Source organism: Xyrauchen texanus, chromosome 15, assembly GCF_025860055.1.
Source record: "Xyrauchen texanus isolate HMW12.3.18 chromosome 15, RBS_HiC_50CHRs, whole genome shotgun sequence".
Lineage (NCBI taxonomy): Eukaryota > Metazoa > Chordata > Actinopteri > Cypriniformes > Catostomidae > Xyrauchen > Xyrauchen texanus.
In genome coordinates this window covers 13,124,995-13,151,105 of record NC_068290.1, presented here as the reverse complement: position 1 = coordinate 13,151,105, position 26,111 = coordinate 13,124,995, and the positions used below count along the sequence as shown (strand labels likewise).

Genomic DNA, 26,111 nt, shown 5'->3' with positions numbered 1-26,111 from the left:
ATGTACTATTGTGTAAACAATTTATTGACTAAAAATGCGTTAGAACACGTTCATCTCGAAGACGAGTTCGTTCAGAATCAGCTACATTACATATAGCAGGTCGGCTGACTCGATTTACTTCTCATACATTCCCGTAGCGTCAGTGCATTTCCCTGTTGAAGCCGAGCGTCCATTGACTTCAATGGGGCTGCTCTGAACAGTTTTTTCAGTGCTCCGAAAATAGACGGTCATTGGATAAATGCTGCGATTATGTCCGCCCACGGACGCTCAGCGTCTCTGGGGGTGAATGAGGAGTGGGCTGGCCCGGACTCCGGGCTTCAGCGTGATGATTGGAGGATCTGTCGAAAGACTGCATCTCCTTTTGATTGACAGCGAATCTGTACTATAAGAAGTCACTGAAGCTATTTCGCGCTCAGTCCCATCAGCGGATTTCTCAAGTGTAGTCGAAAGACAAACTGCTGCAACCTATTTCTTTATATTTGTTTGGCTGAAATTGCTAGGCAATTTGCATAATACATTCACACAATTATACACCACATTCCTTGTTTCAGTTTTACCAAGTTTAATATATTTTGTTTTAGAGCGTTCGTTCGTTCGTTCGTTCGTTCATTCATTCATTCATACAGTAGGCTAGGCTAGCGTCGGACGGGTGAAACTGCGCACGATGGCAGACGGTGCTAATATTGTCGACCTGATTTTGGCGAAGCCATTTGAAAGTCTTCCTTACGAGGAAAAAATTAGAATTAAACAGCAGGGCAGATCAACACCTAAGATTGATTTAGTGCAAAAAATAAATTTATAATGTAGGCCGAAAATGAGCTTCCCCTCTTTGAAAGACCAGCAGCCGCCACTGCCAAACACACATGCTTAAATATTTGCCTTGCAAAAGCAAATGGGACACCAGTATCTGAGTGACCTGGTTTAACTCTTGAGCTTTGCATGTTTATACCCAGTATTTTCAAGAAGAAGAAGAAAAATAAAGTGAATAATAGGAATAAATAATGCCCTTTCAAAAATCATAGCACTGTATGTAATTTAAGGTTGATTAAACTGATAATTAATTGAATTGGCATTACAGCACATTTCTTTGGAGGGTAGTTAAACTGTTGCGTTTAATATCACTAAACAACTATAACAATGGTCTTCACATTTCTCCTAAACTATAAAAATCTCTTGAGAAATATATCATCTTTATATAAGGGAGGCAGTGAGCCTGTTCCTTTAACTCGTTTAGAGGCGGGGCTAGTTGTCAACGCGCATTTGACTGACAGGCTGAATGCAGTCGCAAAACTACCTGCACAGCCTAGTGCTGTTTTGGAATCGACTCTCAATTCTCAACGCCTCGGAAACGGAGAATCGATTCCTTTTTAGAATCGACTCCCAGCCTTACTGAATCGCACGCGCAGCCACCATGTGTCACACCCCCGGCCGGTGCGGTGACTGCGAGCCCTTAAAGCTCCTTCACAAGTTCAGCTTATTTACGCGTGATGAGATGATGATTTTGTTTGCGATATAAAGAGCACATTTATCATTTGAACTAAAATGATAACTAATTGAGTTTGTCCTAACGTCAGTTTGAGTGCACGTATGCAACTATTTGAATGCGGCTACTGGATATTGCCGTCTTGACCGTCAGAATTATATAAATGGTTATTTTAAGCATAACGAATGAGTTTGTTTCAAAACCAAAGGGAACAATTTCTCGGCTGTACTGAAAAAAACTGACCTTTTAAATTTGACAATCGTTGAACCTTGGACTACATCGAAACATAGGTAAGTGCTTTTTATTTCTGGACTGAAAACAGAAGGCACATACATGTATTTATTTATAAAGGATACAATTCCTTTATTATCATAGTATGACGTGCGCCATAATTGCAACAGTTCACTTTCCTACACGTGGAGCAAGGATATTCACCAAAATGTTTAGACATTGTACGTATAAACCTTGTTTTGTGTGTCTGTTATTAAAACAGATTGTCTCACGACAGTTTCATAGATATTTTCAAATTGTGAGAAGTTTTCAAAATCTTTTTTTTTCTTTAATTTTAATTTGATGACAGTTGTGGCTAACACCAAGTCACTAGTTTTATTGTAGTAACATTAACTGATTGGAAATGTTACACTGGTGAAAAAAAAAAACATATTTTTTTAGCTTATTATAATAATAATTATTATTCATTATTATTATTAAGGTTTTTCATCATACTAATGATACTAATAACAGTCTGAGACTATATATTATAAAATCCGATCCACAGTCTTAAAGTTTAGCCTATATAGTTTAATAATAAACAGAAACAAACCATCCAGGATATAAGAATTTAACTTTATTTTTATTAATTACATTTTTATTCTTATTTAAAAAAATATTTGTATATTATTAAGTATTATTAAAACTCAACAATAAGTTTTCTATATATAAAAAATTGACACGTTCAGGTCACAATTTTCAACTATTACTGCATTACATTAGCAATATTTCATCTCTGATGTAAATGACAGTGAAGTATGATACATGTTTTTCTTTCGAAGATGGCTTTACTTCTTTATGCTAAATTGTTTTTGTCTTGCCATCACATTGCTTTGATAGCTTCAATGCACCATACCTTATTTGGGGAATTTCTGAAGAATAAATGCCTTATAAATGTACAAAAACTGGGTTTGTGTTCAAATTAAAATCATTGTTAGTGATTCATGTGGCTGATGTTTTACAGAGTGACATGAAAAAATGTGTCACAGTACTGTCACTGTATGTTTCCTGCAGGACTATTTGTGTCCTTATAGAAACCAGATATCATTTTCCTAGAAGGCCAATGCTTTTAATGCACCAATGACTCCCAATCCTATTTGCCAACCTATGAAAAATTCCTTGAGAGATGTTCTCTTTCCTTCCTAGTTGAGAAATGATCACAATCCGACATCATCCGAAAACGTAGGCAACTGACTTACTGCTTTATCAGTTAATGGCTTAACCAACAGCGTTTGTAAATGTATAGAACTCTTCAGAAAACTGGTCTCAGAACAGTTTAAAAGTGCCTTATTTTCATCCTACATCCTAATACAGCCTCCAAAGGCAGAATTTTCCATTTTTTAGACACTGCATCCAAATCATCACAAATAAATGGCAATTTGCATATGACAGCCATGTTTGATTTCTTTTTAGTGAGTGTGTGTTCATAGCCACTTCCGGTTTCAACAGGCACCAGTCCAGTGTCTGCTGAAAATATAATTTTGAATGAGGAGTTTAAAGAAAAGGTATTTAAAATGCATTGTAGCATTGCAATGAAGATATATGAAGCTGATCTCATAAAGAGTGTGTTTATTTAAGGCTGTTGTCGGCTACAGTCACGCCATACACTCTGTAACTGTTTGGAGAATCAGATATGATACAGCAGTAAACCCCTTCTGCTCAGTCTCCCCCTTGCACACTGAGCTGGGCGTCCCCCCCACACACACATATACAAAATATACAGGAACAGCTCTTAGTGCAAGACATTAAAACCCAGTCATATGTATAACACAACAAATTTGTATAAACAGTTAGAATATAACAATAAAAAAGATTTCAAAGTGTTACAGTGTGTATGCAATTACATCGATACTGAAGGAAAGAAATGATAACCATGGAAATAAATATCAGAAAAAACAGTAGCTCATCCAAGTTTCTGTGAAAATGAATAAATAATGCAAGGCTTGGATACAGATTTGATAAGCTATACAATTTTAAGTTGGATATTTAAGCTGTACTATATTGAGGTTACTATATTATTACTACATGCAATAAATTGTGCACAGAACATTGGAACCCCCACCGCCCAATTAAACCAAAGTTTATTTTAATAAATAAAAAAGTACTCTTTATCCCAGAGATTACAAACATAGTTATTTTTTCCCAAATTGCATATAGCCTCCATATAATATATACAGTTTACCATGAGCTGTGTAGCAGGTATTACAATTAACTTACCTTCTCTCAGTCCGTGGTGAACTTGAGACTGAGAGGAACAATTCACGGGATAATCCATCAATTGAAATCCATCCTTTGATATATCCACACTGATCTACAGCCAATAAACAAGCCAAGTTTGAATACTGGTCTCATCATTATTTGCACACACACAACACAGATTGGAAGCACAGGACAGCACCGGTTGCAACAACATATCCACAAATGTGACCATCATTTTGGTCAGATGTAGATTTTGTAGAAACACAATTTTAATATCAGCTTTCAAATTGTCACGTTTATCGTGAAATACAAAAAGTAAATGTTGTTTTGATTGTCTTTAATGCTGTGTCTGACAGATAGCGGTAGCTGCCTTTTCAAATGGAGCGGTGCACAATGCTCTCGTTCTCCAAATAATAGCATGAAAAAAACAAAAACATGAACATCAGAGGGTATGTTGAAAAATACAGTACAACTTACTGAAATGTGTCTTCTCTCTGCGTCTATGCACACTGCATGCGCACACACCATGTGACAATCGCGCACCCATTCAATTCTCAGCGATCTGCATTGCCTTGAATGTTACTTTTTACACTCATTCTGGTTTCAGCCATCTCTAAAAGTCTCTTCTGTAAGTCTACCCTCACAGAAACAATAAAGCCCTCCTCACACTGCGATCACACCTTGTGATCCCACTCAGTTTCAGTGAGCGCCCATACAACTGGACGCATGTACACACTCGTATCGTGAAGGCTCACAGGCGCCTATCCATTTTGGCCAGTCAGAAGTTATAATGGTGTCATGCCATGTGTTACACAATTCTCTGAGAAAATCTATTTAACCACAACTAGTGTTTGGGCTTATGCAATCTATTCAGTCATTTTTGACAGCATGGAGAGTGTTTTTAGAACAATTTAAACCTAGTGCCTTTTAAGTAGCTTACAAGCTTTCATTTAGAAAGTCTGGTCAGATAAATTCCTTCAGATGTTGACTCAACAAAACTGATTACAGCTCTTTATCTTTTCATAGTTATAGCCTCTTGTTCCCATCTCACCTTTCTCACATAAGCCTTAAATAGTGAAGACCTTCTGCCGCTGAATTCCCTTGTGAAATCAGCAGAGGCTGGCAGATCCAGTGATGACAGAAAGCATTGGGCTTCCTAAATCTACCAAATTTATACTAAATCTTTTTTGCAGTAAGTCAGTTATTTGTCTTAAAGGATAAAGCAATTTATCAATTTTGTGCAAAAACTAAGAATTAAAACTGTACAGCTTTTCAGATTCATCTATTGTCATTGCTGCAATGGATCCACAATTCACAATCTGCATTTATTTATAGAGTTGTTGAAGAGATTGATTTGAAACAGCACAATCAATCAACTATTGTGAAGCTGAAGGCTACACAATGCATTCTTTTGGAAACTTCAAAGAGGTTTTCCTAGACCTGTGGAGCTTTGGGAAGAGTGTGGCAGCTGCTGTGGTCTTTGATAAGGAACTCTGTTGCTTCATTGGCTAAAGCAGATAACAAATGGGATTGTGGCTGCTGGTGTAGCATCTGTGATCTCCATGATAGAGCAGTTGATTGAGTGTTGGGAGCATATTGTGGTTGTATCAAGTTGCAGCATTGTTAACATCAACTTTCCACCATTCATCAAACAGGTGAGGAGGTTTAAGCTGCAGCTGTCACTTTTGGAAGGCATCTATATGTGTGTGAGTGCATTTGTGTGCTTGTAATGACAGAACAAGGGTATGATTACCAGAGATGTTTGACACTGACATTTTAGATAGCATATCCTGTTGATTAGGCTATGGAGCATACTGTACTCTTAAATAGACAAATAGATATTTAGATCTATACTTGATTGATCCCCAAGGGAAAATTCAGGATCAACTATATGAGGATTAGTAGACAGCGTTTTATTCTTAATACAACAATCCCATTCTTTGAAATGAATCTCACTCTTTTTACTTTTACATTAAGTCATTTAGCAGATGCTTTTATCCAAAGTGACTTACAAGTGAGGAAAAATGTCTTAGCCCCTGCATAGATGCATTCATTATTATGAATGTGTCATGAATGAATGCTACTCTTCCGCCTTCATAATTCAATTAGACACTCCATTTGCAGAAGGGTAGCTGTTTTAATTTGCCTGTAATTTCTATTTGAGGCACATGAAACTCAAAGTTTACTAATCTCTAAAGTCAGGTGCTAAAATAAGAGACACCGTTGAACACTGAACATCTTTGTTTTTGGGATTACACAAAATTTTATATTCCTTGTAGTCAGAGGACTGCATATTATATTAGTTTTAGAACAGAAGTGTATATTATGCATCTGTGGTGCATACAGTATATAAATAATACCTCAAATTGTGTGTCTTGAGAGGTGTGCTATTACTTTTTTTATGATTATACGACTTAAAAAATAGGCAAAGAAAATCCATAGATTTACAATAAAAAAAGGCACCTGAGCCAGAATATTAGAGACTTGGGGTCGCACTCTTTTAACTGGGACCAGTAAGAAACCACCTTGCAACATCCTAGCAACCGTCCTGAACATCCTAACAACAGCACAGCAACATTCTTCCAACCACTCAGATGCCCTTGCATCAGTTTTGCTCTGGCAAGCACCATTAACATTTCTGTAAGAAAATGTAAAAATCTATTGTACAGATGATATTGTTTTATAAAAGTTAATATTTCAAGTGTGTTGCTACTGCGCTTCCAAATTGAAGTGTATCTTTAAATCCATCTTTAAAACTTAAGCAAAAAATCTGGATGTCCTGAGGCTTCAGGAAATTATGAAAAACTGGCCAAAACCAACATGCATGCAGGTGAAAAGAATAAAATGAAAACTTTATAAAAGAGGCTTAGGTCCTTTTCTGTGTTTACTAAAAAAGCAGGAAGGATCTTCTCAGACTAGGATGTGATACACAAAGTTACCACGCTGCATTGCAGTTCAAGCGTCCACTCTGCAATTTCCTGTTTCCAAATCTACTTTTGATGAGATTCAAAGATGAAGGCCTTCTCTTAGCCCCCAAATAGTTATTTGAAATGCCAGGACGAATGATACATCATATTTTAGGGAATACTATATGATCAGTACAATACCAGTAAATCGTGAGACTTGTTTTGCCACTAGTATGGCCAAAGGAAAGTCTAGGATGTAAAGCAATAGTCTGTTTTTATGCATTTGTTATACTTCTGATACTTTTCTTGTGTCAACAGTACAGATGGATCAGCTAAGTGACAGCTTAATGTTTGCTTATTTGTCAGAGTATTTACTAGCTAAGAACAAACAGCCGTTCACTGTTGTACTGTATATAGAGCCTATAATGGGGTGTGGGGGGAGGTTAGCTTGCATACTCTTCTGGATTTATACCTCGGTCCTTTGCATCGCAAGTGCAAGGCTCTATCAGTTAAACTACTGCAATTTGATCGCTAAATCTGTCATTTTTTAATTAAAAGTTCCCATTGTATTTCAGGCTTGTTTATAGCTAAAAGCCCTATGTTAAGCACCAAATCATAATTAGGATTTTGGTTGCACAGTAAACTGATTTTGGGATTTTTGTAGCCTCAAAGTATGTGCCCATCATAGTAAGGAAAGACTATGAACTCTTTGATCATTCTAATCTATTTTAAAAATCATCGGCCAATTAATTGGTTCTTGGCCTTTTCCCTCCACCTTAGTTCATGGTATCGGCAAAATCCACTGTTGGTCGACTTCTAGTTTTTATGTAATATAATAGCATTGTGTGAGGAATAGGATGAAATGTGTTTTTGATCTTTTAATCTGCCATTTTTTTTTAGATTTGTTTGAAAAGAAACAAGTTGTTGTTGAAGCACCTCTAGTGTTCTTTAAAATCATTTTACAAAAATGTAGGTACAACAACATGTTTCTACAAGACCAGGTAGGGTAGTTATGAGGATGAAGAAAGCAAAGAAAAATAAACTGTATTACAATTTGCCTTTAGCAAATGTAATTAATATTACAACATTATAACATTCACATAGTAAAAGCACAAATAACTTCCTTCTTTTATGGAGCTGTAACCATTCCTTATTGAGAAAAATTGTTCCAACATCACAGATCTGTCATAGCCTGCATTTCTGCATCCATAATTAAGAATATGAGAGTCGATGATGAGCAATAAAGTTCTAGCGTCCAGCAATGTAGTATGTATATTTGCAACCTTCTCAGTCAACTCTAAATTTCTCTCTTTATCTCTGTTGTAAGTCTATTTTGAGCCACAGTGTTTTCCCTCCTTGATCACCAGTGTTCCCTCTGTTAAACCCAAGTGTTAGCCCAGCTAACCAGTTGAGGATATATTTGTAGAGGGTAAAGGTGATGTACAATAAGCCAAATCACCTTTCAACACCACTTTAAATACACTGGAGATAACATTTAAAGAGCCAGTAAATCACTTTCCCCACCATACTACTGTAGCTTTATTTATCTGTCCTGTCTAACATGTTAACTTCTGACTCAAACATATTAGCAGACAAGGAGAGTGTTTAGGAATCCTGTTTGGTGCCACAAATGGTTAAGTTCATGCAGACCAAAAAACTTAAAGAACAGGTGATACCTTGTTGAATGAGATCTATTCCTTTATTCCTGCTCTGCCTTTAAAAAAAAAACATTACATTTGTTATATTTTCAGGATTTAGCTTGACTGTGCTTCACTTCTCCAGTGAATGAGAGCACGCATCCCATCTGACGTCTCTGTCACCCTGTGCTGTTAAGTGACAGCGAGGATACAGGTGCTACACTGCTATCCAGTGCTAAAACTCGCTTGTTTGCAAAAGTCCCAATTGAATAACTGATACTCTGAAAATGGGACAAACAGCTGCAAATTGATCCAGTGCACTCCTCTGACAGAAACTCTCAATACAGATCAGAGTTTAATCTGAGACTTATATATTATTTCCTACGAAGGCACCAGACAGCTCTTTGTCTCCTTTATTGTGAAACCTATGTTCTCACAATGAGACACCTGCACTCTCATATCTATCTCTGCTTGCTGCCACACTGGAGCACAGAGCAGTAGATCGTCTAGGTAAGCAGACACTCTGAGACCTGTTAATCTCAGTGGCACTGGCACTGCTTCCACACACCTGCTGAAGACTCTCTGTGCTAATGACAGTCCGAAAGGCACCATTAAAAATTAGTAGGCAAATGATAAACAAACCTTAGGAATTTTCTGTGTGATGGGTAAACACCAGATTGACTGACGTAAAACAGTGTCTGGGATGAACAAATTGAGAGTGTTTTGTGTGTGAGCCTTTTGTGCCTTCTGAGGTGTTTTTTGAGGTTCCGCAAATCCAGAATGGGAGGGAGACCTCCACCTCTCTTGGGGATGACGAAATACCTGGAGTAAAAACCCTGATGGCACCACCCTTATAGCTCTTTTGCTCAGAAAATTGGCTATTTCTTCCTCCAAAACCTGAGATGATTCCCCCTCCACTGTTGACATTAACACCTTGTTGAAGAGAGGTGGTTTTACAGCAAATTGCAGATGATAACCCCGTTCTATTGTAGATAAAACCCAGAGGTGGACTGCGGATGTGCACCAACTTTCAGCATGATCTTGGGGGCCTGGTCTGGGTCCTGAATCAAAATTGCCCACATCTAAAATGGGTTGGGAACCCAGAACCTGACACCTGCGGAGCTGGAACAGTGACTTTTTGGAGGAGGCAAGTTTCAAACGCCTCCCCAACTTTCTTCCTTGAATCACACTGCTGCTGCATCGAAGAAACCGTAGCACCGAAAAGGGCTTTTGGTTCCACTCTCTCACTCAGACAAACCCAACCAAAAAGCCCATTTTACCCACGATGTCGAGACCCATGCTGCGGCTGCAGCTCTAGATGGCTCCTCTTGATGTGCATAGGTTGAGATCCACAATGACGCCACGTCAGCAATTTGAGCCGCTCCATCTCCACCATCAGCTCGGCCTGATACGCTGTGAGGAGCAAGGTGGCATTAAAAGCCCTTATGGCTAAGGCTAAAGATTGGTAGATCCTCTGATAAATGGAGGTCGAAAATCTCTCCGTCTGTCCCGTAAATGAAGGGGGAGCAGACGAAAAGGCCGCCTGACGATCGGGGTGGAGGTGATTCGCCATCGATGGTGGAAACTTCGTCCAATAAATTGCCCCAGCTGCACTGTTCTCCACTGGCAGCAGAGATAAACAGGGATCCCCATTATACAATGCCGTGACCCACACTCTCCTTTCCAAAACTCACCGTACAAACCGGGAACAGTGCAGGATACACTTGGGATTAGCGAGTGCAGCCTGCGCATGTCAGCAGAAAAGTATATTCACTTTGACAGTACATTCCTGATATTCAACAAGCTATTTTGAACAATCATCTAATCTAAAGCATTGTCATCACAACTGTATTATGTCCTGCATATTTCTCCAGCAACTTTTAATGACCAACTGAACTTCATTATCATCTAAAATGTATTTTAGCATCATAATGCAATTCATTTTATGAAGAAGCTCAGCAAATGAGATCTGAGGTAAAGAGGGTTAGATTTAAAATATTTAAACGTTTTAAAATGTTCAAATGATAGTTTTCTGAAAGTGACCTCATTGTTGGACAAATAGTTCTGATTGATTTTAGTCTTGAAAAAAGTGCAGAACATTTTGAGAATGTCATTCAGACAACTTTTTTCATCTACAGAACAGGGTAGGGCTAATTTAAGTTTGTGTAAAGAAAAAGCATATATAGGTTTAAAAATATAATTTCTTTCATTTGGGCATTTATTTCTGTAGTGGTTTTTTTTTGTTTTTAGTGTTTGTTACATGTATTTTTTTATGTAATGCTTTTTTTTTTTTTTTTTATTAATTTAATTTAAAACATGGGAATTTTGCTTTCATTTTTTCAAAAGTAAACACAATAAGTTAATAGAATTGGGCTGTAAGTGTCTCCAAACACCAACCCCCAGTTTTGTGTAATTATTTTTTAATTTAAACATCTTTGTGCATAGAAATGATATGATTTATGTTTTGTGGGCTAATTGCATCACTGCTGTCTATTATTTTGAATGGTGTGGAAAATAAACATTAATAAATAAACGGATGGCTACTGCGATTAAATTAATCACAAACAGTGGCCATTCATTTGTTCTCCATGCACTTGTTGATGTGAATGATACAAGATATTTGTGTTAGCACTCCTGGAAGTGTCATGTTTACAATATCGGATCTAAATGCCGTTAACCCGCTGGGGTCTGAGGGTGTTTTGGGCCCTAGAGAACTTTTGACATGCCTTGACATTTGTGCTTTTTTCAGTTGCTTAAAATATAATAATAGCTAAAGTCTGAAACACTGTATTCAGCACAAACTGGGCAACAATAATATGTGAGCAACATGTCTCCCTTCAAAATGCCAACGTTCATCTGAGTCCCGCTCTTCTTCTGAGGAAAATGTGGACGTTTCCTAACCTGTTTATCTTTCCCATCTTCCAAACATGCAGAAATGTGAATGAACTTATTGTTTTTAAGACACAGTTGGGGGCGTATACCATTTGCATTGATCACCTCGGCACATTAGCGTATGAATAGTGCCCTCTGCCCATGGGTGTGATCACATTAGGGATAATTAACTGAGCCAGGAGAAACTGTACATTGCTTTGTTTCATACAGATTACATGCAGGAGAATATTTGTTTTAAGTAGACATTTTAAGCTTTCTTTAAACATATGTTTCATGTTTGTGTGATAAGTATTCGCGAAGTTTCAGTCAAATTTTTTGACGTGTTTCAGAAATATGCTCGCGAACACAGAGACAGCTGAAAGCTCACCCTTTTATTTTCTTTATTTTACAAAAGCACAAGGATTTGTTGTTATTGTGAGTGTACACAAATAAAAGTAGACACTTTATAGTCTCTAATGATGTCTTACACTTATCTGTTTGCCCCAAATTGATGGAGTATTTTACGTTGTTTCCGCTGTAATGACAAAAAATCCAGCAGGACGCACCGGCGTGTGCGTCGACCCCAGAGGGTTAAGATGAATTCATAATCACGTACAATAAATTGTCTTTTAAGGATGTATACTTTGTCGTCATGATTATCACAGGCTAACGATTGGGGCAAATTCTGTCATGTGACACTAAATTTTTGCGTTAATTCCAATTTTCTCGACAAATAGTGTTTCCAAACCAGTTTTTTGTGACATTTGAAATATCGACGTATATATCGACGATTTAAACTGAAAAATATTATGTTGACACTTGTGAAATTTTAGCAATAATTTGCATTTCCATTATCTTTATTTTGATGTGCCAAAACTTTTTTCACAAACAAATCCTTGGATGGAAACGTAGTTAGTGTCAGATATGCCTGAGACAAGTTCCCATAGTGATTTGCCAATTGAATGTCAGAAAGAGAACCTTGCACTGTAGATGAATGATTTACATCCTTTGCATAAACACTATTTTACTTGCTTTTGTTTGCTGAAAATATATTGGAATTGTTGGTTTAATCAAAACAGTTTGACTACAGCTTAAACTTCAGAATTACCAACATATTTGTTGTAAATGGCTATTCTAAATGGTTTTCATATCGTTACAGGCTCATATGAGAGAGACCACAGTCAACAATGTCAAAGACAAAGAAATCACACTCCAGGTCTCGCTCGGCATCCAGATCCAGATCCCATTCTGATTCTCGCTCCCGCTCCAGATCAAAAAGCAGCTCCCGATCTAGATCCAGAAAGCGCAGATATGAGTAAGTGTCTAAAAGTTTTGTTGTAAAAATATTGTAAGTCATAAATTAGTTAAACTGTATTTAATACAGTCACATCTGTGATTCTCTACTCTTGAAAAAAAGGCAAGACTCTGGTGCAAAGTACAAAGCAGAAAAGTGCAGATGCTTGATAAAGGCAGTTAAGGGTTTCAATATTCAATTTCAGTTTCGGTCAGATTGTGGTTTTTCAAGTTTAAGTTTCAGGGCTCATTCTCAGTGAAGAGTAAATAAACTCAAAGCAGAAAGTAGTGTTAACCATATTTTTACCCCCATTACCATTTAATATAATTTGTAAGAGGAAAACTAAATGATTGGCTTAAAGTAAGCTGTAATGATCTGTGTGTTCTCTGGTGAAACAATTTAGTAATTTACGTCGATTCATTTTGAGCCTTATTTGGTCTTATTTGGGACTATAATTTTGTGCCATTTGAATATTGATTATATTGTATAAATAGAAACAAAATACTGCTTGCCCTGTCTTGACAGACATCCATAAGATTTTTTTAATTTCACATTATCCTAAAAACAATCATTGTAAACACATGACACTTTTCACATCCATGACTCATTTTACATTAAAATCTATATTCCAGTGCCAGTGTCAGCAGCCTACCCGCAGCTCTCAGGCCAAAGTTATGTAAGATGCACCTCTATATATTAAAAGTACCCAGTATTTTAACCCCTTTACTCTAGCTTTCTCCCATGTTGTAAGGGGGTTTTGGTAAAAGACACATGATTCTACTCTCCTCTAGTGTGTTCTTTGTCATTGCATGAAGTCTGATATTTAGGAAGGGCTGTGGCTTTGGAAATGCTCACCACACTGTCTTATTTCCTGTGCTAAAATTGTATTTTCCTGCATTTTCTCTTAGGAGGCCTGGTTTTGTGCTTACAGCACAGTAGAACTTCTTAGGTAGCCAAATGTAAACTGGTCCTGCCAACAGTCTGTTGAACTGTATTGGACAAATCTCATACATACTTGTGGTACTTAGTTTTTTGTTTTAAGTTTACAGGCTGCATGCTTTTTGCCATATGCATAAGCTAGATCCTTTTTCCTATGCGGTTGGCAGTATTTTTTAAGCAGAGTAGAAGAAAAATGCAATGTTGATTTTTCATGCAAATGGAATGCTAGAGAGCTTATTTGCAAGGGAAATCTGAGAGACCGGCCTCTCATTAATGACCATGGTTTGTGAGAGTGAGAGAGAAACTGCTGCTCAAAAGTTTTGACTCACACATTCATAAAAATAAAACATTAAGCTGCAACATTTCGAATGTGCATTTTAGAACGTAAACATCCTATTATTTCCAAAGAATGAATAGTCTTTATTTATTTATGATAATAAAGATTTCTTATAGCTGAAGTTTGTCATTTCTGCACACTTTCTGCAACGGAATTGCTAAAATATTCCTGAACATAGCCCGTTTTCCATTATTAGGCCAGACAGATATCTCCACTCAAAACTCACACCATTGGTTGAGCCAATGTTGACATGTCGGGTTGGTCAGGATGCTAAAAAAACACAGAGCAATGTTTTGATAGCACCACAGAGCCAGAGTTTACATTTCATGGGGAAATCAACCTACAAATGGCTTACATTTGTCTATGCATATTAAGCTGGGATAGGAGAAAGTATTTAAACATCCAAAAACATCACCTTTAACTAATGGTTAAAAAGATTTCAAAAGATTTTTTTAGTTAAAGCCTACTGTCTGTGCAAAGCTAATGTGTTATAACTGGCAGGCTGAGAACCTCCTCTGTGCTTCGTAGAGTAGAAATCTTTCCCATATGACCCATGTGACTGACTCTTTCCATCCACGCTCAGTAGAGGAGATGCAAAGTCCTTGTTCACTGTGAGAGGATCATGTTGCTCTGTACACTAACTTCTTACTCTGTATTCCAATGAAAAAGCGCACTAGGTGAGTAGAAAAAGCATCCGAAAATACTGAGAAGTAGATTATTGTTAATGTCATTATTTTTGAAGTTGATTTTTTGCACTGTAAATTAGTTACAAGGTGCTTCTGTCAGATTTGTAGCAGTCTTGCCAGTTGTTTCACTTTCCAAAATACAAAAATGTAACATTTACTGTATACTGGACTAGCATGTTTTAAATCACTGCTAGATACAAGTTGATGCTAATGAGCTGTTGTGTGCATGGGATCTATGCAAAGTTGGTGTATGTATGAAATGTGCATGGTGTGTTGACATGTCTTTGGCTGTTAATTTTCCTGTGAGATTATATTATATATATACAGTATATTGAAGTGTTAAACACTATGTAGAACAGTGAGCAGTGCACAATATGCACTACTTGCAGTGTACAAGTTGTTTGTGATATGTTAAAGCATGTTGGAGTAGAGGGGCAAGTTTGCAAAGTACTACGTGGTAAACTCGTATGTAGAACAACAGAGCCACTGTGTGGCTAATGTGGACACAGAGCTTTTCATTTTAATTGGTTATACAGTATATGTGCTACATGAAATTATTTTTGCTGCACTATAATACTGAATATTGGTTTGAAAACATTTTATAAGTATTATATATTTGTAAATATTTTGTATTTGGAATATTTTAATATAGTTTGTTTCTAGAGGATTGATTGTCATTTTAAGTGTAGATCTGTCAAACTTTCTGTTGTTTCTTAACAAAAATAAATAGTTCACAAAATATGAAAATATAGGCTAGCCTAAATGTTTATGTCATTTTAAATCTTCACTCTGGTCTTTTCCATACAACAACAGTTCTAGTGGCCATGGCTACTCCAAATCCAAATGGTACATGTGATTTATGTGTTATATTCCAAGTCTTCTAAAGCCATACAATAGCTTTGTGTGAGGCACTTCAGCAAATGGGAAAATATTGAATATTATCAGTGAATAATGACTGGAATTTTGGTGTGTACGTCACACAAAGCCATTGTATTGATTCAGAAGACTTGAAAAATGGTGCACAAGTTGTTTGGAGTACTTTTATGGTGCTTTTTTTGCTTCTTTTGGAGCTTGAAAGCCTATGATCACAATAAACTATTGTATGGAAAATAGCTGCATCATGATTCTTAAAATATCCTGTTGTGTTCTCAAACCGGTTTGGAAAAACCTGAGGGTAATTAAATAATAACAGAATTGTCCTTTTTGGGTGACTATTCCTTTAAGAGCCAGTGTTATGTATTGTTTTGAGTGTACTTAGTGATAGTTCACTTTCTTTCTTCTGCTGAACACAAACAAAGATTTTTAGAAGAATATTGTAGCTTTGTTGGTCCATACAATGCAACTGAATGGTGACCAGCCCTTTGAAGCCCCAATAATCACATAAAGGCAACATAAATGTAATCCATACAACTCCAGTGATTTAAATCTATTCAGAAACTATATGATAGGTGTAGGTGAGAAACAGATTAATATTTAAGTGCTTTTTTATTTATTTATTTTTTTTTACTATAAATCTCCTCTTTCACTTTTATATTTTTAAAGTAAAAGTGGAGATTTATAGTAAAAAAAGACTTAAATATTGATCTGTATCATATCGCTTCTGAAGATATAGATTTAATCACTGGAGTTGTATGGATTACCTTTATGCTGCCTTTATGTGATTTTAGGAGCTTCAAGGTCTGGTCATCATTCACTTGCATTGTTAGGACCTACAGAGCTGAGATATTCTTCAAAAAACCTTTGTTTGTTTTCAGAAGAAGAAAGAAAGTCATACACGTCTGGGATGGCATGAGGGTAAAGAAATGATGGGAGCATTTTTCTTTTTTGGTTGAACTTTCCCTTTAATGTATATTTTCATATTCTCTTACCTTTTGGATCTTTGATCTCTCACTCCATCTTTCCTCATTATCTTCCAGGTCTAGGTCTCACTCTCGGTCCAGATCCCATTCCCCGTTCCACAACCGTAAGCGGAACCACATACGGGAGTACCAGAACCAACACGAGTTTCGAGGTAACCACAGGGGCTTCCGGAGGCCATATTACTTCCGGGGCAGAGGTCAGGGCTTTTTCCGTGGCCGCTTTCAGCGTGGAGGAAGGGGTGGATATAACAACTACCGACCCAAAAACTGGCAGAACTTCCACCAGCACCCTCAGCAGCAGCAACAGCAGCAGTACCACCACCTCAAAAGCCCCAAGAGGGGGCGCTCTCGTTCACGCACTCCTAAGAAGCAATCGAGCAGTCCTCTGTGTCGCAGTCATTCCCGCCGCTCTGACAGATCCTCCTCTGGGAAGTCGCCACTATCACACCATTCTTCCTCCTCCAACTCTGGGTCTGCCAAGCGCAGTTGCAGAGATGTAAGAGAGGATGTTTCTGCCCCCAAAGATACTCATGATCAAGGAGAGGGAGATGGGGCATTGGCAGCGCAGGTGGGAGGCTCTTCTTTGGCTGAGGAGAATGCTGATGGAGGAAGGACTTCTGAGAACTGTCAGGTTTTAAAAAACCATGACACCAGTCCTAAAAAGACAAGTCCACAGGTTTGCTCATCTGTCATTGTTGGTCAGGCAGACTGTGTGACCATTGAGACCAGTCCTTCTCATAAGAGCTCAAATGCTTCTAATAATGGTGCCACCACCTGGCAGAATGTTGCAACTGTACCTCCAACCAAGAGTCCCATAAAGAAAACCCCAGTCTTCAATGGTTTGGGGCTGTTTTCAAATGTTGACCAACAAACAGATGATACAGTTGCCATCTCTGCAGCATTTTTGAAGTAAGTTGATTTTCCTTTTAGTGAATATGGAAATATCTATACTATCTATCAAATATTCATATTATTTCACTTGTTTGTGAAATGCAATATTATGTTTTTCAAGCTAAATTGATGACTGATGTTGCCAATTTTTTTGGAATATACGCATTTGATTTGTATCTTTCTTTTTTTAACTTTTATTTTAGTCAGTGTAAGGGTGGAAGTTACACATGAAAGTAAAATGATGTAAAGAAAACATAAAAAAGTTGACTTGTGTTCAGCCCTTCAAATCCCATCAACAGAACTGTTGGAAGCATGAGCTAGCACATGAAGAGCTAGATATTTCTGAACTAAATGCCTTGTTTACAAATGTCAGCTCAGAGTCTGTAATTTAGATGTGATAAAAAGGTCTGAAGGGTATATTTTGCACTTCACAAATGGATGAACTGAACAGTTTACAGCTGAACACACAGTTGCTTACCTGTTTCAGAGTGGAAGCCATACATTTTTCCACGGTAAAATCAATGAATCCATTGTATGCTTAGCTTTCTCACTATGGCATGCTGACAACAGCAACCCTTGGTCACATGTAAAGATAAGTCTGAAAGAAGAAGAGTTTGTGTCCAAAACAATACTTAACTGTAAACCTCTTTCTCTCATTGACCAGATTCCTGGAGGAGCAAAAGACTAAAAAACAGGCCCCTGCGTGGGAGAATAACACACATAAAGATAAAAGTAATGGGGAATTAGTGTGTGATAAAGAGAGTAATGGAGGAATCTTTGATAATGGGTCTGGGATTGGATTGTCTCGCACTGCAGATCATAGAAACACAGGAGAGGAGAAGAAATACAAATTTGTGAAGAAATGTGAGGGTAACATGCCATCCATTAGTGGGACTCAAAGAGGTCCACAGAATGGCCCACCATTTCTGCATGAAGATGGTGAGGAGGAAGATGAAGAAATAGAGATTTCTGATAAGATGAGAGGCATGGAAAACAATCCTGCCAAAAGCAAAAGCAAAGTCACACTGTCAGCTCGTGAAATGTTTGAGGAGCGAATCAGGAGGCTGCAGGACATGGCTTGGGATGATGAGCTGGAAGCTCTTCTACTCTGCCATAAACAGGAAAAAGCAGCAAATATCTTATCCGCTCTCTCTAAGAGAGATCAGCTCAGTGTCATGTTCAAGGACCCATCCTTTGAAAAGCTCTCAAAGGTGAAGCGAAAGGAGAAAAGCACAATGAATTACTCCTCAAAACCTGCAATGCTGTCCAACAAAATCTCTGAGAACCATGAGCAAGAGATGTTTGTGGTTATGAGCGAGGAATCCCCACCAAGGGCTGCAGCGAAAAGAGGAACCGAATTCAGTGTGAGGATGGATTCTCTCAGCGATGACCTGGCAAGGTAAATTATAATTTTTTGTATTTCCCCTCCAAGATCCTAGAAATATCACAGTTTATAAAATGTGACAGAAAATGAAAAGATATTTCCTCTCATTTCTGGTTACTACCAGAGGATGTCTATAACTAAAAAAGCATTGTTTTGTTTGGTAGGTCATCTGTTTTGACTAATGAAAGAAGGAATCTTCTGGACTTTGTGCACCTTAATAAAAAGGATTGGGAGTTTCACTCTGTCCTTCAGCACCTTCAGGCTCAGCAGTCAACCAGGAGCCCATCTGAGCTGTTTGCCCAGCACATAGTTTCAATTGTCCATCACATTAAAGGTGACTGAAACTTCTTCACCTATATACTCTTTAGCTAAGGTGGCCTTCAAGTGTTTGTATTTTTCTACAAACCCTCTGAAAAACTGCCAAAAGTTCAAAAGACTAAATCAATTTTTCATCTATATTCAGAGTTACTTTTAACTTTCCAAAATGGTTTTCATTTCTTAAAATTATTAAGGGGCCACACGGGTTAGCTTAGTTTTGTGGTCATATTTGTGTCTTAAAGCTTTTTAGTTGTCTATTTTTAGGACTTTATTGTATGTACATTAGGTTACTTTTCTAACTTCTTTTCACCGATTGGCCACAAACCAAAAAACAATTTACAAAGTACAGTTATTTTGTGTTCTTCCACAGCTCAGTATTTTCCTTCCTCTGGAATGACCCTACATGACCGATTTGCCGTGTACCAGAGAAGAGCTGCTGAAAAAGAATTCATGAAGCAGAGAAAGAGTCCAGAGATACACAGGTACAAGCATATAACATACCACGCTACTTTCTCACACACACACACACACACACACACACACACACACACACACGTTGTGTTTCCATGTTTTATGGGGACTTTCCATAGACATAATGGTTTTTATACTGTACAAACTTTATATTCTATCCCCTAAACCTAACCCTACCCCTAAACCTAACCCTCACAGAAAAATTTCTGCATTTTTACATTTTCAAAAAACATAATTTAGTATGATTTATAAGCTGTTTTCCTCATGGGGACCAACAAAATGTCCCCACAAGGTCAAAAATTTCGGGTTTTACTATCCTTATGGGGACATTTGGTCCCCACAAAGTGATAAATACACGCACACACACACACACACACACACACACACACACACACACACACACACACACACACACACACACACACACACACACAAGTAATTTATTTGTTTTTACATTTTCTAAGAATGTCTTCCAAATGCTTTATCTTCTTTTAAAGGAGTATCCTTATATATCACAATATCTCTGTATTCACCTCTTATCCACAGGAGAATTGATGTTTCTCCCAGTGCTTTTAAGAGGCACTCTCTTCTGTCTGATGAGATGAAAAGCTCCATGGAAAACAGCTTGAAGGTGACAGAAAATTTTGAAATATGAAATATTTTGGAAAAGAATGCAAGTGATCCAGCCAGAGCATTCTTAGGCTTCCTTCTGTTTCTAAGCTCTTGTTTCTTCTGAGGGAAGCATAAAGTCCAAAAAGTGAGATGAAAAAAAGAGGTGCATTCAGGTTGTTGTGTTGTAAAGGCCCCCTCAACGTTTGATGGTAGCCTTTTACTATGGGTACAAGCCTTCCTAAGGCAGTTAAGTCAAGAAATCAGAGGTCAGATATGGAAGTGACCAGTGTCCCATGTCAAATCCATTCAAAGGACTCAAATATCATAGTAAGTATTTCTCTTCAAAGACTTCAAAGAACAAGTGAGGGACCTTTAGGCCAAGCAAACACAACAAACTTTCATCAGCACCATTGAAAGTATTTCTGCTATGGTCCTATAATGTTTCCTCACAAAAACATACTTCACTATTTAATTTTTTGAGTACACAAATGAGAGTAGCCCAGCTAATTCCTAATGATCTCAGATTCATTGTTATCTGTAATGATATAAGAGAAGTTCCCTTCCATTTGCATGGTTAAGTCAGCTGTTGCCGAGTTTGTCGTTTTGGTCCCGCCCCATACAGTGCTGCATGAAGCTAACAGAACACATCGCTAACAATCATCTGGCCACAACATCTCTCTTTCGCCCCATCACAGGTTGATGGGAAAAAATCAAAAGGTGATTCAATGGACCTTCGCCTGGATATTGAGCGCAGAAAGAAATACTTAAGTGGAGAGAGTGATCACAAAGAAGAAGAGTATGAAGGAAGAGTATCGAGGGAATCTCCAGAGTGTTGCAAGGAAATATCCACTGAGAAAGCCTCAAAGCACCACAAAAAAATGAAGTAAGCTGCCTGTGAATAGAATGCCTTTCATGCTGTTCTTGTCATGCCAGAATTGTTGAAATTAATTATAGGATATAGCAAACAGAAATGTAACTTAACTTAGGTTCTTTAACTTAGTTTTTACATAATGTGGGAGATTTAACAGCTTTCATACAATTGTTACAAGTTTGTTGTTGCGAGTTCTACAAAACGATGTAAATGGTTTTTACATCAGAAACTTCTGAAGTTATTCTGATGTAACATGAACATCAGTTCAAGTTACTGTTCTGAGAAACTTCTGAGGAAATGACCCAGCTCTTGTCTTGATGATAATTTTTCTAAATTAATTTGGTATTTTCATCAAACATGAAGCAATTCAAAATTTCTTAAAATTTGCAACATTCAAAATTCTTGTTTGTATGAGCTAGTTGAAAATTAGCTGCTAAGGCAATCTTGCACATGTTCACAGTTAATAGCCGGCACATGATAAAGTTGATATCATGGATTCAATCAGTTTTTCAGATTGGAGTTAAAACCAGTTTACCTAGATTACATTGACCATTGATATGTCTAAATGCAATTTCATTTCTAAGGAAAAACAAAAAGAAACGGGAGCGTTCTCAGTCATCATCCTCATCTACATCTTCATCCTCCGTTTACCATGAGGAAGAGGCTGTGATCAAAGCAAAGGGCTCCAACAGGACCCGACTGGGGTTTAGAGAGTATGGAGAGCCCTTGGAGAGAGGACAGGCACGGGGAGGCTTTGTAAGTCTTGCGTCTTCTTGAAGAACAAATATGTTTGTTTATTGTTTTGGCAATTACGGTTACCATTTGCTTTTGTTCACAGCAGCTCAGAATGCGTGGTAGAAGTTGGAATAGAGTAAATTACCATGGAAATAATGGCAATGATGCACAGATGAACATGTCAGCGAAAAATGAAGACTGGGCCACAGAATACACTCCGCAGAGCAATAAATTCTTTCTGGTATAATATGGTCTTTATAAAGACTAATCTTGCAATCATGTAAATCATGAGTTTCTTAGCATCTTATTTAACTAATTAAACTATTTTATCCCCTTTTACTAAAGCTAGAACATAAAATAAGCTGAAATGGGGAAATCTGTGACACCTCAACTATCTTTTGTATATTTCTTGTGTCATCACAAGCAAGTCTATGTTAACCATACCATATTCTAGCTGGTTTGTCATGTGATACATTTCTCATTTATTGGTCAGTGGTGTGACAATCACATAATCAAAATAAATTGCAGATTTTTAAAGTGCAAAAAATGTCCCAGATCACCCTAATTCACCCTACTACAGTGATCTGGATCACTGAGTACTAGAACTCATCTTCGTGTCCATGTTCGAGTAAAACTTTCAGTCTTTCTTATAAAAGGAGGTAGTGTAGTATGATGTGGTTCAGTTTTGTAATTCAGAAGAAAGAAAGCACCAGTCACAAGGGCTGGGTATTGATACAGATTTAGCTAATTCGATTCAATTACAATTCACAAGCTTTCGATTCGAATCTCGATTCAGTTAGGTTTGATATTGATTCATATGGTTTCATTTCGGTTAAAATGTCTGTTTTGCTTACTAATAAAATAAATTCTCTCTAAGCTAATGTTTTTAATTATAAAGGAACCTTTTAGGCAACCGTTCTAGGTACAATTAAAAAATTAATTTTGCAAATTATTTTACACCGATCAGCCACAACATTAAAACCACCTTCCTAATATTGTGTGAGGTCCCCCTCGTGCCGCCAAAACAGAGCCATCCCGCATCTCAGAATAGCAATCTTCTTCTCACCACAATTGTACAGAGTGGTTATCTGAGTTACAGTACAGTAGAATTTGTCAGTTCGAACCAGTCTGGCCATTCTCCGTTGACCTCTCTCATCAACAAGGGATTTCTGTCCATAGAACTGGATTTTCTGTTTTGTTCTCCCTTTTCTCCCCAATTTACAATGCTCAATTCCCAATGCGCACTAAGTCCTTGTGGTGGTGTAGTGACCATGCACAACTCACCATGCGCCCCACCAAGAGTGAACCACATTATATAGCGATCACGAGGAGGTTACCCCATGTCACTCTTCCCTCCCTAGCATCCGGGCCAATTTGTTGCTTGGGAGACCTGGCGACTGGAAGTTTTTTGTTTTTGGCACCATTCAGAGTAAATTCTGGAGACTGTTGTGTGTGAAAATCCCAGGAGATCAGCAGTTATAGAAATTCTCAAACCAGCCCATCTGGGTTACATTTCTGTAACTGCTGATCTCTTGGGATTTTCACACAAAACAGTCTCTAGAATTTACTCCGAAAGGTGCCAAAAACAAAAAACATCCAGTGAGCAGCAGTTCTGTGGATGGAAATGCCTTGTTGATGAGAGAGAGAGGTCAACAGAGAATGGCCAGACTGGTTCGAACTGACAAAGTCTACTGTAACTCAGATAACCACTCTGTACAATTGTGGTGAGAAGAAGATTGCTATTCTGAGATGCGGGTTGCCGCTGTTTTGGCGGCACAAGGGGGACCTACACAATATTAGGCAGGTGGTTTTAATGTTGTGGCTGATTGATGTATATCATTAGTTTTTCATCAAATTGGTCTCATTATAGCTTTTGAAAAAATTTCAAATTCAGTCTATTCCATCAATTAGTGTCTTGAAATTGCATATATTATGTTGCATATATATTTCAGTTACATTTTTTTTGTTGATAAGCATATTTTGTACTATTTACAAGTATTTACATTGTTATGTAGAACACGTGCTTAATCCTATACATTTTTAGTTAAAGAGTGTGAGATTTGGTTGCACATGCGAGTGATTTACTTGCACTATAGAGGGTTACCACATAGCGTAAAAGATTGATCTTGGGATTTAAGAATCTATATGGAGATTGTTCAAACGAAGATAGCGATGCATCAGAAATCAATATTTTTACCCAGCCCTACCAGTCATACTAATGTACTACTTGCTTGAAAAGAACACTTAATTAGTTCCATATTCCCTTTGTAACCCCTTCTTTCGGGAATACTGTCTTTGCAGCACAGTGAAAAAGATGGTGAAGGTCAGAGGAAGTTGGAGACCTGTGGACGTGGTCGGGGTAACATTCTTCGCGCAAAGGGTCGTTTTATCCTCAGGAGGGCCACCAATGCCAACAACACAAATAATACAAGCCCCAAATGGACCCATGATAAGTTCCAGGCCACTGATGATGAGGGTGAACAGCAAGGAGAGGATGCAGAACAGGACCACAAAAAGAGGGACAGTGCAGGGGTCTCAGCCAGAATGGAGCAGTGAAGATGTTCACCTGAATTTTAAGAATACTAACAGAACAATGAGATAACTTTCGAATCAGGCTTAAAAAAATGTATAGCCTTAACGCTGTCACCTATTCACTTGGTGGAATAGGTATTGGAACAGATATGAAACCTGCAACCATAATGCACCCAAAACTATTCAATCGAAAGCCTTTTTTTGTAAATGCTTTTTTTCATTGTGTTACTTTTCACTCCTATTTTCACAAGGATGTTACTATATATTTTGTCTGCTCGCAGTATACTTAGTATGATGTGGTGATTTATGCAGAAATTTATTTTGATAAAACAGGTAGATGTAGATTTTTCTATCCTTGTTATATATGTAAATGCAAATTTGCATACCTACGCATAAACAGATATTGACGTTCTAAACAAAAGTTTGAGAATTTCATTAAAGTTTCACCTAATCTTGCCAGTCATTACTGAGGGCATAAGTGGTTGTTTATTTTAATCCTGCAACAAATTTTCAGCTTGAGACCCTTCATTGCAGTCAGCAAGTCAAAGTACTTTACGTTCTCTCACAAGACTGTTAGAACATGCAAACTAATGAATGTTACGTTCTGCATTTATATATAGCTTACCTTTAGGTTTTGACGGATTGGTGCCTTAGAGTTACCATAGTGCCTTAAGAGTAGAATACCAGTGTACAGCTGTTATGACTGGACATTATTGCTGTGTGAATTAAATACAACTCTTTTAATAGATGTATATATTAATGTTTTTTGGACTTATTTGAAACTCGGAAATCCTGTGACCCTTGCGTGTCTGTCAAAAGAAATAAAAGATGAAGCATGACTTGTATGAATAACCTTCGCTATGGGACCAAACTGCAGCAGGTAGACATTCAAGTCCCAGTGACTGACATATTGTGGGAAAAAAATATTTAGATTCACTCAACTTTAAAACTGGACAAAATCCAATTTTACAAAGTTAAAATTATATGTGTTTAGAAATGTTTAGATAACAAACTGCTAGCAAGTAGTGCCGCTTTCATGGGGTTTTGGATAGTATGTTGTGTGCACGCCATTTTATTATAGAGTTTTATTTGTGTCTTGTCTATAAATGTAATGCCTTTTTTCTATAGGCTATGCACCTTCTTTAGATGGAATAATTAATCTGCCACCTAGATATTTTAATAAAATTGTGATACAATGTTTTTGGAATTAGTATTGTGAAGATTCAAAGTGAACTCAAGTATATATTATGGGGGGAAAAAATGCATAATTTGCATTCATACTTAAAATGGGATTTACTTTTCTGGGTTCTCATTAGCACTGCTTCCAATATACACATCGTGACTTAGGTTTATATACATACTTAAAAGCTGTATAAAAAAAGAATAAAAAATGCAACAATTTGCCAACTGTTTGATTCCTCATTGTGTCATTAAGAGTGATTGACCTTTTAAAAAATGTCAGTTCTTATGGAAATGATAGTTTATAATTTTTCAAAACCATAAAAATAGAAAATGTATTGGTAGTTGATTATAATATGAAGGAACCGTATTTGAATCATCTCTAAAGACACTATTAAATTAGTATTTCCCCTTTAAACTGGCCTAACAAGGTCTAAATGAATGCTTTTACAGTGTCAGTCCTACAAACATCTTTATCTGTGATATCTGTTCAGCAGCAGTTAAGGGTGACATGTACCAAAAAATTATATTAACGTTATATTTATTTACACATCAGGCTTTTCCTTGGATTCTTTCCAAGTGAGTATGAACAGTATATTGTTATGTCACACGACAACTCATCCTGGAGGTTCAAACA

General features: G+C 37.4%; 2 protein-coding genes across 5 annotated transcripts in view; one reads left to right on the top strand and one right to left on the bottom strand.

The window, feature by feature from the left end:
- LOC127655660 (calpain-7-like) overlaps positions 1–26,111 on the bottom strand; it is a 301,204-nt gene that overhangs the window by 65,215 nt on the left and 209,878 nt on the right. The window lies entirely within an intron of this gene.
- Positions 1,456–25,951, top strand: LOC127655659 (thyroid hormone receptor-associated protein 3-like). Of its 4 annotated transcripts, none has more exons than XM_052143570.1 (11): positions 1,456–1,773; positions 12,526–12,681; positions 16,539–17,390; positions 18,037–18,771; positions 18,921–19,090; positions 19,445–19,556; positions 20,092–20,176; positions 20,853–21,040; positions 21,613–21,784; positions 21,870–22,004; positions 24,065–25,949. In XM_052143570.1, exons 2-11 carry the CDS (start codon positions 12,554–12,556, stop codon positions 24,317–24,319), a joined length of 2,832 nt encoding a protein of 943 aa, XP_051999530.1. In that variant the 5' UTR covers positions 1,456–1,773; positions 12,526–12,553; the 3' UTR covers positions 24,320–25,949. The 4 variants fall into 4 exon arrangements, with proteins under 4 accessions (XP_051999530.1, XP_051999529.1, XP_051999532.1 ...); XM_052143569.1 differs by having other exon boundaries at positions 21,867–22,004; XM_052143572.1 differs by lacking the exon at positions 21,870–22,004 and having other exon boundaries at positions 24,065–25,951.